The sequence below is a fragment of the Otolemur garnettii genome, unplaced genomic scaffold (assembly GCF_000181295.1).
Source record: "Otolemur garnettii isolate 467f Iridium unplaced genomic scaffold, OtoGar3 scaffold00001, whole genome shotgun sequence".
NCBI classification, from domain to species: Eukaryota; Metazoa; Chordata; class Mammalia; order Primates; family Galagidae; genus Otolemur; species Otolemur garnettii.
In genome coordinates, this window is record NW_003852396.1 from 60,985,539 (window position 1) to 60,999,905 (window position 14,367).

Consider the following 14,367-nt stretch of genomic DNA (forward strand, 5'->3'; position numbering starts at 1 on the left):
TTTTTTTGCAGTTTTTGGCCAGGGCTGGGTTTGAACCTGCCACCTTTGGCATATGGGGCCGGCGCCCTACTCCTTTGAGCCATAGGCGCCACCCCCAGAGTCAACTACTTTTAACAGTTTATTATATATCTTTCTGGATCTTCCAGATGTTTTTCTTTGCACATAAATGGGTCCTTTAAAAAAATGTGATTTTTAAAAAAATGAAGTGTGATTCCCTATTAGAAATTTTGGTAGATTCCAGCTTTTTGCTATTACTTACAATGCTGTTAGTATGTTTTTACAGATAAGTATATGGGGAGTATATTTGGGATATTTCCAGAAGAGGACTTGCTGGACCAGAGATTGTGTGCATTTTTTTTTTTTTTAATGGGAGAGGGAAAGTAGTCAACTGTGTGCATTAAAATGGGCATTGCCCTGGATGGTGGAAGTATCCACTGTGTATGAAAATGCCTTTTTCCTGTAGCCTTGCCAACAGTGGGGACTTTTAAACTTGTAAACGTCTTTAGCAATCTGACAGGGGAACATCGGATCATTCTTTTAATTTATGTTGCTTTGATTATGAGAGAGGCAGGCATCTTCTTTATATAGTTATTGGTCATCTGTATTTTGTTTTTTTTTGTTTCATTTTATTTTTTTTTAGAAGTCAGTCTGCTCATGTCTTAGGTTCACTTTTTAGTTGGATTTTCGTCTATTAGTTTTTCATTTTAGATTATTTTAGAATGCATTTTAAGTACAGAGTTGGTGCTTTTCTATTATGTCTGTAGATTTTTTCAATTACCTTTTATTAGAATTTATAACTTTCCTACTCTAAAACAAAAGGCTTTATAATACAGCATTCAGGTGAGTGTGGTGGCTTGGGCCTATGTCCCAGGACTTTGGGAGGCCAAGGAGGGGAGGACTGCTTGAGGCCTGAGCAAGAGTGGGACCCCATCTCTACAAAAAATAGAAAAATTAGTGGGGTATAGTAGTGTAGGCCTGTGGTCTCAGCTACTCAGGAGGCTGAGGCAGAGGATCCCTTGAGCTCAGGAGTTTGAGGCTGCAGTGAGTTAGGATGACACCATCACTCTGTAGCCTGGGCGACAGAAAGAGACCCTATCTGGTGTGAAGGGATTTATATACGCACACACAGCCATATATATATGTGTATGTGTGTGTATATGCAATAGCATTCAGCAAAGACCAAGTTAAGATAAGTAGGACCTGGATCCCTTTTGGTTTTCCATCTGGAGAGGCTTCCTGAAGCCTTCTCCTGCCTGTGTGGGTCTGCTTAGTGTCTGTCGCTCCCCCGTGAGTGAGCCATCTTCCCATGTGGCCTTCCCAGCCTCGGGTCCCAGGACAGATCTCAGTGGGGAGCTGTGTGGCCTCTGTTGTGGGCAGCTCCTCTCCGTCAGCACCACTGGCATCTTTCCCTTCAAGGCTCTCCAGGCATGGTAGAGAAGTGGGACACACCTGCTTCACCTTCTAGTGGATGAAACAGTGAATGAAGGGTATGAGCAGATCCTGTGGAGAAGTAGAAAATGCTTTATACAATGAAGAAAAAGAAAAAAGAGCAAAGGGGGTCAGAGCATTCCAGGGTGAAGGTGGGTGCTGCTGTTCTAGAACATAGTGGTCAGAGATGGCCTCGTTTGGAAGGTAGTATTTGAGTGGAGCCTTGGAGGAGAAGAGGAGAGCTAGTTGGCCCTCTGGGTGAGCGCTTCATGCAGAGGGATCAGCGAGTCTCTTGCCTGAAGCAGGAGTGTGCCTCAGGTGCTCTGCGATGGGGGAGGAGGCTGGTGGACAATAGCAGGGCAGGGATGGGGGAGTTTAGGAGGAGATACAGGCCCCTAGAAGGGCTTTGGCACCTGCTCTGCAGGAGGTGGGGCAGTGGAGGGTGTTGTGCCTGCAGTCTCTTCTCAGCTCGGCTGCCAGGAGGATCCCCAGCCTGATTTTTTAAGAGGATTCCTCTGGTAGCTGTGTTGAATATAGACTTGGTGGAATGAGAGTAGAAGCGAAAAGATTCCTTGTGAGGCTGCTGTGATGATGAATGCAGGACAGAATGGTGTTTTTGAGCAAAGTGGTAGAGGAGGGTAATGGTGAGGAAAGGTAGGGCATGTATGTGTTTTGAAGGTGATGGGATTTGTAGGCTAATCAGGCAAGGAAGGAGAGGAAATTGAGGAAGTTTTTGGCTTAGGCAGTTGGATAGTTAACTGAGACAGGGAAGAAGGTATGTGGTAGAGGTTTGGGAGAATATGAGGTATTCAGTTTCAAGTTTGAAATGTCTCGTGTACAAGTGGAGCTGTACAGGAAGCACTTGCATGTGTGTGAATATCTGCTATACAGGGAAGTGGTCTGGACTGGAGCTGTAAATTTGGGAGTTAGCAGCACCTGATTTAAGGCCTTGAGGCTGAGATGAGATGACCAAATTGGAGGTGTGCTGAGCAGGGCTTTCTGGCCTGTCACTGCCCCCATTTTATTTAGCCTTGGCATCAACCTAACTTCTCCACAGTGATGGTGGTAAGTGGCTGAGACTTGGGCTTTTCCCAAAGCTGACCTAGTGTGTTTCCCTTTTACAGGCCAAAGCCGTCTTGAAATTTATTGAGGGAATCTCTGAGAAGACCCTGAGAAGTACCGTTGCACTCACAGCTGCCCGAGGACGGGGAAAATCTGCAGCCTTGGGTTTGGCTATTGCTGGGGCCGTAGCATTTGGGTGAGAGGATCAGATTCCACTTCTTTAGGAATTGTGGGCTCTGAAGGGGCAGTGTGCAGGGTGAGGGGTCAGGAGACAGGTTTCTAGTCCTCAGTGGGTTTGCTGTGTGATTTCTCTAGGTCTTGGGTTCCTGCTAGGAGGCAGCATCATGGTTTTCCCCAACTCACCCTAGCACTGCATGTATATGTGTGTGTATACACCGACACAGGCACACCAGGGTCTTTGTAATCACTGTTTACAGTGGGACAAACATGTGAAGCAAAGAAATGTGAGTGAGAAACTTTAAAACTCTGAAGGGGATGAGAATGTCTGTGAGCCGCTTTGAGAAAACTATGAGTTTGACATTTTAATGATTTTTTTTTTTTTTTTTTTGAGACTGCATCTCACTCTGTGGCCCTGGGGAGAATGCTGTGGTGTCACAGCTCACAGCAAAACACCAGGGCTTAAGAGATCCTCTTGCCTCAGCCTTCCAAGTAGCTGGGACTTTCGGCACCTGCCACAATACCCCACTCATTTCTCTCTTTTTAGTAGAGATGGGGTCTGGCTCTTGCTCAGGCTGGTTGCAAACTCCTGAGCTCAAGCGGTCCACTGCCCTCGGCCTCCCAGAGTGCTAGAATTACAGGCTTCTCATTTTAATGATTTTGATTCATTGGTTTTATTTGCTTTTCAGTGTAATACTACTTTTTGTTCTTTTCTTTTGGTGTGGAAGGTTTATGCAACTGATAGAGTTGCATAATTATATGCATTATATGCTGATAGAGTCTCTTCACCCAACTTCACAGCCATAATAATGGACTTAGAATTTACTGTGCTCTCCTGTATGTGTTGTCTTCCTTGGGGCTCCTTAGAGCTCTGTGGACATTTTATAAATGGATAAACCCAGGCTCAGGGGGTCCCAGTGACTTACCCAAGATCCCTCAGCAAGTCAGTGCTGGAGCTGGGTTTTAAACTCAGCTCCTGACTCCTGACTCCTGGTCCTTTGTTCTTCCTGCTGTTCAGCTGGACCAGTCAGCCTCTTGGCCGTTGTCCTTGTTGCTTGGTAAGGATATCTTGGAGGTTAGCTGTGGCCTTGAGTTTCACCCTGTGCACAGCTAGTGATGAGTGTGAAGCTGTCCTTCCTGTGGCAGGGCAATGGTCCGGGGCAGTGTGCTGGTGCTACTCCCTAGGGGAATTGTCCCCACAGTGCCTCACTCAACACTTTGCTTTCACAGTTTTGGTTGCTAAATGCTGGGACTTGCTACCTTCAAATTGTTAACATGTTTTCATCAGTTTGGGAAGCAAAGGTTGGAAGTTGCTTTACTTTTCTTCCCTTAAAAGTATCCTGAATGCTTTCTGCTGTTATTTCTGGTTATCATCTTTGGGACAGTTGGCAAAGGAAAATCTGTTTTTAAAGAAATTTTCTTAAAAACTGTCCTTTAGGTTTGGCGCCTGTTGCTCAGCAGTTAGGGCACTGGTCACATATGGTAGAGCTGGTGGCTTTGAATCTGGCTGGGCTTGCTAAACAACAGTGACAACTATAACAAAAAACAGTTGGGCGTTGGGGCGGGCACCTGTAGTCTCAGCTACTTGGGATGCTAAGGCAAGAGAATCGTGTAAGCCTAAGAGTTTGAGGTTGCTGTGATCTGTGATGCCACGGCACGCTACCAAGGGTGACGTAGTGGGACTCTGTCTCAAAACCCCCCCCCAAAACAAACAAAAAAAAACCCATCTCCTTTTCTTTTTCTTTTGTTCTATAGATACTCCAATATTTTTGTTACCTCCCCAAGCCCAGATAACCTCCACACTCTGTTTGAATTTGTATTTAAAGGATTTGATGCTCTGCAGTATCAGGTAGGACATTAGGGTAAGGACTTATTTTGATTCAGTGCTGGGTTTAAATTTAGGTGAAGTCCTCACAATGCTTGCTTACTTTTTGAATATTTAGTTTCTGAACTTGTTTCTAAAGTTTGTCATTGGTTTGACTCTTTCCCCCACTAGGAGCACCTGGATTATGAGATTATTCAGTCTCTAAACCCCGAATTTAACAAAGCAGTGATCAGAGTGAATGTATTCCGAGAACACAGGCAGACCATTCAGGTGAGGCTGGGTCTCAGATCTTGCTGTATTTTAACTGGCTCTCAGACATTGCCTGTTACAGGCATTGATGTCCTGTGCAGTTGTGTGTCCTTTACATAGTATTTTTGTTTCATGATAAACTTGTTCCAGATTTTCAGCCTCTCTGAAAGAATGAATGTTCAAGTAAACTAACAAATGTCTGTCGTCAGATTGTGACCTTTGAATATGGAGTAGATGGGATTGAAGTGTGTTGATAAGGTACAAGAATCATTATTCTGATCTCAGTTCCTATTTTGCTTAGTTACTGCAGATTTTGAAATGGTGAATCTGTAATTATAACAATAACCTCACCATTTAAAAAAGCAAAGAAGAACTTTACAAAATGTGCTCTGAATCTTTGTGGTTTAGCCAGTGGCCTATTTTCCTTTTTAAACAGCGTTTTCCCAGAAGTTTTATAAATCTCTAACACTGTGCAAACCTGAATGGTCTGCTCTTGTCCAAGGCTGCAATTTTTCTAAATCTCTGAGAGAGGCATCGGGTGGCAGGATTACAGAAGGGGCTGAGACTAACAGGCTCTTACTGGAGTAGGCACATCAATTATTTTTGGAGTTGGATTGGGGTGGGAAGTGAGCCAAGTAATTTGGCAGTTTATGTCCTTGAACTGCCTGTGAAAGCATATGAATATGCCTGTCAGGAAAGTATACTTTTTATCAAAGAGTCCAGATTATAAACATTGTTACCTTAAGGATCTTCATTTCTTACTAAGTCTCTTTCTAGAATTTCTTCGTTCTATACATTTCTTCCACTTTTGCCTGATTTAGCAGTAGGAAACTGGTGCTGGTATGGGATAGGGGTGCAAGGCAGGCTGGAGGCTATGAGAATACAGAGACCTGTTAAAACTCAAGAAAAATACACAAACCAACGAAGGAAAACATTTCCCTGACATGTGCTGGCTCAGCACTTGATCCTCCCTGGATTTGTAATCAAATACCCTGTTGTATTACCAGAGTTCTTTTGTCTCTAGACTGGCGTTAAGCACAGAGGAGGTGACCTTACTTTATGAGACTCCATTTGTGTTCTTTTGAGGCCTCCTCTTTTGTGCTGGAAATTGAGAAAATGAAGAATATTAGATTAAAGTTGGCTGTGCCCCCCTGGGGAGCTTCTCTCTGCTGCTTTTATGAGCTGCTTGTTAAATTTTTCCCTTGAGAGTCCAAGACTGGAGACCCTATTGAGGACATGTATTCTGCTGTTAGAAATGAGTGGGGTCACTGCTTCTCCGACCTATCAACTTGTAGCAAAGCAGTTAAAAAATCTTATTTGCAATGAAATACTTCACATGGGTAGAAAAGTGCAGAGACCACTTAGGTGCCCAGCACTCAGATGTAAGAAATGTTGACATTTTGCTATGTGTGTTTCATGTTTTAAATGTCATGTATATGTTTGTTTTAACGAATTAAAACATCACGATACAGTTGAAATCCCTCTGTTTCCCTTCCCACCCCCTTCCTCCCATTCCTTTTGTCAGTCCCCATAGGTAAATCTATTCTGAGATGGTGTGTTTCCTTTCAATTCATGTGTTTTTATTTTCACTAATTATGTGTCCATACATGGTAACATACCACACTGCTCTCCTTCAGGTTTCCTTTATTAACATTTGTTTTTCAAGATTTGTCCACATTGAAGCTTGTAGGTCTAGTTGATTCATTTTTAAGTACTGTGTTGAGTGCACAATAGTTAATGTTCATGTTTCTAGAAGTGGGTTTTAGAATATGTGTAGATTTCCAGCTTGCTTAAAGTTTGCGAAAGTCTCTTTTAAAATGGTTATACCAGGCTCAGCATCTGTAGCTCAGCGGCTAGGGCACCAGCCACACACCAGGGCTGGTGGGTTCAAACCTGGCCCAGGCCTGCCAAACAACAATGACAACCACAACAAAAAAATAGCCAGGTGTTGTGGTGGGCACCTGTAGTCCCAGCTACTCGGGAGGCTGATGAGGCAAGAGAATCACCTAAGCCCAGGAGTTGAAGGTTGCTGTGAGCTCTTGGCACTCTACTGAGGGTGTTAAAGTCTCTACAAAAGAAAAAAAGAAAAGAAGTTCAAGAAATGTCCTTACCAGTTCAGGGAGACGAGGCCGTTATAACGATAGGATGAGAGCGGGAAGCACAGGGAGCATGAGAAATCTGAAGTCTTCCCTTGTAATCACCACTGAGGTCAAGCTGTGCCTCTGGCCCTGGCTTTCTGGAGCTGAGGCTGGGGCTATGATGAAGAGAGAAGGAAGGAGCCACCGTTTGTTAGGGCTACCAGCTAGGCACCGGGCAGGGCGTTTTTACATAGTTACTTTGTTTTTTCTTCAAGGAGGCATAGACAGGTCTTTCCTTTGTTTTACAGGAGAGGAGTCTGGGACTCTGTAGGGTTCTGTGACCTGTCTACGATCACACAATTAGTGCTTGAACTATTTGAACCCAGGTGTCTGGCTCCAAGTCAATCCCATGTTTGCCTTGCCAGGAGAAAGGAGAATGGGAGAGGAGAAAAGGCAGCAGAGAGGGGAAAGCGCGCAGTCTTTAGGATGAGTCACCAGTACTCACAGCTGTGGGATTAGTTGGCCACATTAATAACCTAAATTTTTCTTCCCCCCAGTATATACATCCTGCAGATGCTGTGAAACTGGGCCAGGCTGAACTCGTTGTGATTGATGAAGCCGCTGCCATCCCCCTCCCCCTGGTGAAGAGCCTCCTTGGCCCCTACCTTGTGTTCATGGCGTCCACCATCAATGGGTGAGGTGCTGTGGGTAGGAGTTCTTACTCCTGTTCAGTTTCCTGTAGATTAGGTGGCATGTGGTGGAGGTGGCCTCGGCCTGGGAAACTAAGTCTGAGTCTCTGGGGCTGCTTTGTCCTCTCCTGGGGCTGCAAATGGGAGCTGCCTGCTTAATAATCTGTAATATATCTCTGGCCTGGTGTTAAATGGGCAGCATGAGACTGAAGAATTTCCTAACCCATGTGATGAGCATCTGAGTCTGTAGGCGTGATTGAGTTTTAAAAAGTAGTGGATGGCGGGCTGGGCGCGGTGGCTCACACCTATAATCCTAGCACTCTGGGAGGCTGAGCTCACTGGTTGGAGACCCTGGGCATTGTGGCGGGTGCCTGTAGTCCCAGCTACTGGGGGTGCTGAGGCAAGAGAAGTACTTGAGCCCAAGAGTTTGAGGTTCCTCTGAGCTATGGTGCTTGGCACTCTACCAAGGGCAGCAAAGTGAGACTCTGTCTCAGAAAAAAAAAAAAGTACGTGGATGGCAGTACCAATGTCTGATGTCTTAGAATTATGTATTAGAATACATTATTAAAGTAACTATGTAATTAGCATAAGAAAGCAAGCTTGTGATGGCAAAAGAGTGTAGATGATTTAACTTCTCCCACATTTCTTTGTCAGCTGTTTTACAGCTTTCACCTTTCAAGTGAAATAGTAATGGAAAGAATTGCTAGGGTGGTGGATTTGCTTCATCATAATTTTCTAAGCTGGAAATGTTCTCAGTTCATTTCTTCATGCTTAGTGACTTCGAATTATAGCTCCCATTAGGTGACCATTTAACTTCATTTTAGTTTCACTATGCTAGAAGCTTTACTTACATTATTTTTTCAATCCTTAGTTTTTTAGTTCCTACCACAGTCCTGTGAGGTGTGTAGAACACTCCCCTTTTGTGATGAGGCTAAAAGAGATTGAGTTTCTCACCCAAATGTACTAAGTAAATGAGCTAGGCCTGAATGGCTCCCAGCTGAGCCACCCAGCTGCCTGCCACCTCTGGTCATACTGTATTGGAAGTTCAGAGGGGCACGAGGCTTTCCTTGGGAAGCCAGAGACTGGCGTTTGAGCAGGTTGAGGAAAGTAACTCTGTCCCCTCCTCCTCCCAGAGAGTGGGTTTGGGACCTTGTTCCTGATTTCCATTGCCTTTGCCTCTAGCTACGAGGGCACTGGCCGGTCACTGTCCCTCAAGCTGATTCAGCAACTCCGTCAACAGAGTGCCCAGAGCCAGGTCAGCACCACCGCTGAGAACAAGACCACAACAACAGCCAGATTGGCATCAGGTAGGTACCCCAGAACCTGAGCTGGGCCCTGCAGCTCACAGCAAGTCTCTTCAGACTCTGTTGCAGGATCCTGGCTCCCCCTGGGACATCAAGCACTAAACCTTCCCACCACCAGGCTGAAAAGTTGAGTACCTAAGAGAAGAAGTAGTTTTCTCCAAGGAACAGCAAGCCAGTGACCAGATAGGAGCCTTCTGGTGGCCGGGCCCTTCTTTGGTCCTGTCTCTGGTCACAATTGTGTTGATTTAGTGAGTCCCCTTTGGGGTTGCTGTCATGGCAAGTTGAATATCCACCAAAGCAATTTCAAACCACTCAGTTTAAGTCGTTGAGCCATAAGTATCAAGGTGTGACAGATCAAGTATCATCATGTGACAGATATAAAGGGGAAAGAACATTTTTCCTTGCTCTTACATATTTCCTTGCAATACGTATTTACTAATTGTTTCTTAATTGTGTGATTTGTGGGAAACAGCACGAACGTTGCACGAGGTTTCCCTCCAGGAGTCAATCCGATATGCCCCTGGGGACACGGTGGAGAAGTGGCTGAATGACTTGCTCTGCCTGGATTGCCTCAACATCACTCGGATCGTCTCAGGCTGCCCTTTGCCTGAAGCCTGTGAGCTGTATCCTTCTCTGGGTTTCATTGGCCTCATGAAAGGGAGAGGGGCTGATAAAAGATTGGAAGGATTTGGGCCCTTTGTTTCCTAGGATGCTACTCTAGAAAGGGAAAAGTTGAACATTCTTGATTTCCTTTTCTCTTCTCCTTCACTAATGTGTTTCTGTCTGGGACCATGGGCACCCCTTCCCAAGCTAGAGAAATTCACTCACTTCCAGAGAGTGGTGTGTCCTGCTTTGGGCTCTCTTTGGTTTGTTTTGGTTGCTTAACTCCAGATCCAGCTACTATGTTAACAGAGATACCCTCTTTTGCTACCACAAGGCCTCTGAAGTTTTCCTCCAACGGCTCATGGCCCTCTATGTGGCTTCTCACTACAAGGTAACTGTCGTAGTCCTGGGTGAACTTCAGCAGAGAGCTCCTGCACTTGTCAGTCCCCTCTTACTTGGCTTTTTATATCTTTTATTACCTAGTGGGCTTGGGTGAGTATTCCATTGAGATGTCAATGTCCTTATGTTAATGAGGTCCTTATGCTTTGTATATGGAGTAAGGAATCCTAGCATGCAGCTGTATGCAGTAGCTGGGGATGGTGGGGAGCTGTGCCCGTTTTTAATGGGGTCTTTAAATTTCTTACCTGCCTACTAAACTGATAGGCCAAGGTGACATTGCATTTGTAACCAGTGGTACTGACCTGTGACCAGCTTTGCATCTGTGGGCTATTTTTAAAGAGCAGTGAATTTGAGGGCTTACAATATCTGAGACTCTTAAAAAACTATAAAGGGCAGTTGGAAGGATACTTTCTGCATATCCAGGGAGCATTTTTATGAACAGCTTTAATGGAATGCTGAAGAGTTTGCATTAGAAGCAGTGACAGCTTTTCCTAAAATAGTGGCCTGTTATCTGGAAAAAGTTCCCTTCCCTGCTGTGAAGTAAGTAGCGCTAAATAGGTTCTTTCTGCTTCCCAGCCTCAGTTCTCAGGGCGAGAGGACAGTAGGCACTTGAGTCTGAGTCCCACTTAAGCCATTAGGAAGCGTCTCAAGCTTGCCAAAATACAGAAAGGTGCTTTGCTGGATGTCAGCTCTCACTTGGTTTTGGAGAAAGCAGCACACCAGTCATCTGATGACTCCCAGTCGAGCCTCTTGAGTGAAGGATGAGAGGGGGAGTGCTGCTCACTGCCTGTGTTTGTCCCCCACAGAACTCTCCCAATGATCTCCAGATGCTCTCCGATGCTCCCGCACACCATCTCTTCTGCCTTCTGCCTCCCGTGCCCCCGACCCAGAATGCCCTTCCTGAAGTGCTTGCTGTCATCCAGGTACAAAAGCAGAAGCATCCTTGTGGCATTGAGGGTTAATGGCTTACTACCTGCAGTGTGGGACGGAAGCTGTTGAGTCTTAGTCTGGAGGCAAGCAGTTAGGTGTGGTGGGGCAGGTGTCTAAGGTCCTGCTGCCACCTGAATCCCAGAGCCCCACTGTTCACGGATGGTAAAAGCCAGAATTGGCCATCTTGTGTGTGTGTGTTTCTCCCTTTATTATACAAGCAATACATGGTACTTATAGAGGCTACAGATTGGGGAAAGCATTTTCTAGGCCAGGCGAGGTGGCTCACACCTGTAATCCTAGCATTCTGGGAGTCTGAGGCGGGTAGATTATTTGAGCTCAGGAGTTTGATACCAGCCTGGCAAGAGCGAAACCCTGTCTCTACTAAAAATAGAAAAACTAGCTGAGTGTTGTGGTGGACACCTATGGTCCCAGCTACTCAGGAAGCTGAGGCAAAAGATCTCTTGAGCCCAAAAAATTGAGGTTGCTATGAGTTCCAATGCCACAGCACTCTATGCCCTGTGGCAGAGTGAAACTGTGTCTCAAAAATTTTTTTGACACTTGGCATGTATAAATCCATCTAGATAACATTTTTCCTTATCATAAATAGGCGATTATAATATTTATCTGCCTTTTTTTGAGACACAGTCTCACTCAGTCACCCAGGGGTTGAGTGCCATGGTGTCACAGCTCACAGCAACCTCAAACTCTTGGTTGGGCTCAAGCAACTCTCTTGGCCTCAGCCTCCTGAGTAGCTGGGATTATAGGCACCTGCCACAGCACCCGGCTATTTTTAGAGACGAGGTCTTGCTCTAGCTCAGGCTGGTCTCAAACCTGTGAGCTCTGGCGGTCCACCCACCTCGGCCTCCCAAGTGCTAGAATTACAGGCATTTGCCACTGTGCCCGGCCATTTAACTGCCTTTTTTTTGAGGCAGAGTCTCACTATGTCACCCTTGGTACAGTGCCATGGCATCACAGCTCACAGCAACCTCAAATACTTGGGCTTAAGTGATTCTTTTGTTGTTGTTGTTTAGGAGGCCTGGGCCAGGCTTGAACCCATCAGCCCTGGTATATGTGGCAGGTGTCCCAACTACTGAGCAACAGGTGCCGAGCCATTTATCTGCTTTTTTAAAGGCACTGTGTCAAATATTCATGTTTGAATATTTGAGTTTTAAACAGTAGTTCATTATAGGCTTGTACCATAATTCGTTCAACCATTTTCTTATTAAATGCTTGAGTGATTTCAAATTTGTACTATTTTGTACAGAGTCACACAAATACTTAGGTCTTAATTGATGTACCTAACCTGCACAACATGCATAGACACTCTTTTCTAATGGTTTTTTATTTTATTTAGTATTTTTGGTTTTTACTCTTGGGTCAGGAGGATGTCAGTGCCTTGTGCCATGGTAATGAAGCTTCTGTTAGAAATGGATGAGTTGCCAGGAGCTGTGGCTCACGCCTGTAATCCTAATACTCTGGGAGGCTGAGGCGGGTGAATTGCTTGAGCTCAGGAGTTCCAGACCAGCCTGAGCAAGAGCAGGACCTGTCTCTAAAAATAGATGAGTGTCATGGTGGGCGCCTGTTTTCCCAACTACTTGGGAGGCTGAGGCAAGGGGATCACTTGAGCCCAAGACTTTGAGGTTGCTGTGAGCTACAACACCATGGGTTTCTACTGAGGGTGACAAAGTGAGACTGTCTCAAAAAAGAAAAAAAGAAATGGATGAGTTATCAGTGTCAGGGTTAAACCTGTCTTTGGGGCAGAAATAGCCGGCCTAGTCAGAGAAATAAAACGATGTCCTGTGAGCAGACTGACTCTGAATCTGGGGCTGGCCTTCCTGTCTTCACCATCTCGCTTCTCTGCAGGTGTGCCTTGAGGGGGAGATATCTCGCCAGTCCATCTTGAACAGCCTGTCTCGAGGCAAGAAGGCTTCTGGGGACTTGATTCCATGGACAGTGTCAGAGCAGGTGATGGGCTGTCCCTCCCACCAGGGAGTGAAGCATGTGGTGTAGGAGGATGTACATGTTCCTTGTTACTGACTGATGTTTCCTTCACAGTTCCAAGATCCAGACTTTGGTGGTCTTTCTGGTGGAAGGGTTGTACGCATTGCTGTTCACCCGGATTATCAAGGGGTAATGTCTCTTCAGGCCTCTTGGACCAGTGTGCTGCAGTTAGTTGCAGCCCTGTTGCTGGCAGCTCTTTAGGGGAGGTGTACTTGGTTGTTGGAGTAAGAAACAGGTCTAGAAGCAAGTGGAGTTTTAGGTATTTCTGTGCTCTGGAGAATTTAGCCAGGTGGGCAGGTGAATAAGAGATTGGTTTATTTTTGTTCTTCCTTTGTGAGATGGGGAACTAGAACATGTGAACCAGAACTCAGTAACTATTTTCTGCCTCTTAGAAAGCCCCATTGGGTAATTAGCTGTAGAAATTTCCTTTAAAGCAAGTCTTTTGGGGGCTTGCTGGTCTGGGGACCAGAGAGCACAGCCAGCCATCCTCACCTTCCAGTTCTTGATGGGCTGGAGCAGTGTGAGAACTAGGGTCACAGTCATACTGCTTTTGTTCTTAGGAGGCTCTGTTTTGCCATGTGCAGTTGGCCCGGGAGTGAAGGCTCTCTGGAAGCAATCGGGGGGAATGAGAGGGTGCAGACTGGGTGTGTCTCTGCCCTCTGCCCATTCTCTCTGTGCCCACAGATGGGCTATGGCAGCCGTGCGCTGCAGCTGCTGCAGATGTACTATGAAGGCAGGTTCCCTTGCCTGGAGGAGAAGGTCCTTGAGACGTCACAGGAAATTCACACCGTCAGTGGTGAGGTAAGCATCTTTTGACAAAACTCCATTTTTTCCTGGTTCTTGGGAGGATAAATCTGTCGGTCTTTAGGGGTATCCATGAGAACAGTCCAGAGGTCTGGGGCCTGTTCCTGTTTTCTCCAGATGCTGCTTTCTCCGCCATACACTTAAGTTGAGATCCTCAGATCAACATCATTAGCACCATCTCAAAGTTTGTTAAAAACAAACTGTGATTCAGGGTTTCTGAATCTGAATTCTGGAGTGGCCCCAGCAATCTGGGGCGTGACAAGCTTCTGGGATGATGCTGATGTTGACGCAGGTTTGACACCACGGCTCTGTGATCCTGCTTTCTCATTAAACCCAGACTAAGTGGGGGATGTGTGTGGGTGTCTTTCCTTGTTAAGGATGATTAGTGCTAATAACTTGGACAGTTTTTCACATACATTTATTGGTTTTCATATTATGTCTATTTGGGAGCCAGGGAAGGGGCTTTTATTTAAATTCAAACTCAGAGGTTTGTCACTTCCCAAGGCTGTCAGGTGACAGAGCCTGGACTTCATGCTAGGTCTTCAGAACCCTATCTCTGTCCCTTTGTAAATCTGTTAGGCACTTTTAAACTCTGCAGCTGTTTTATTATATTCTAGAGGTTCAGAGCGGTATGATTCCCTGCTTATTTTGGTATTTTGTGTACTTGGAAATGACCACTTGATTGATGGGTATTCCTGTGTTTTGAAAACCACAGGAACAGGCTCGGCGCCTATAGCTCAACCGGCTAAGGCGCCAGCCACGTACACCTAAGGTGGCGGGTTCGAATCCCCAGCCCGGACCCACCAAACAACAATGAC

The 14,367-nt window shown here is 45.7% G+C and overlaps 1 protein-coding gene across 1 annotated transcript in view; it reads left to right on the forward strand.

Annotated features, from left to right (window-relative positions):
• The window catches only part of NAT10 (N-acetyltransferase 10), a 37,697-nt gene that overhangs the window by 11,042 nt on the left and 12,288 nt on the right, over positions 1–14,367 (forward strand). Inside the window, exons 8-18 of the mRNA XM_012802921.2 lie at positions 2,553–2,686; positions 4,423–4,516; positions 4,664–4,762; positions 7,377–7,513; positions 8,691–8,815; positions 9,285–9,435; positions 9,710–9,806; positions 10,621–10,737; positions 12,608–12,709; positions 12,800–12,874; positions 13,430–13,546. Coding sequence (XP_012658375.1) covers positions 2,553–2,686; positions 4,423–4,516; positions 4,664–4,762; positions 7,377–7,513; positions 8,691–8,815; positions 9,285–9,435; positions 9,710–9,806; positions 10,621–10,737; positions 12,608–12,709; positions 12,800–12,874; positions 13,430–13,546 — 1,248 coding nt within the window. The remainder of the gene's footprint in view (positions 1–2,552; positions 2,687–4,422; positions 4,517–4,663; positions 4,763–7,376; positions 7,514–8,690; positions 8,816–9,284; positions 9,436–9,709; positions 9,807–10,620; positions 10,738–12,607; positions 12,710–12,799; positions 12,875–13,429; positions 13,547–14,367) is intronic.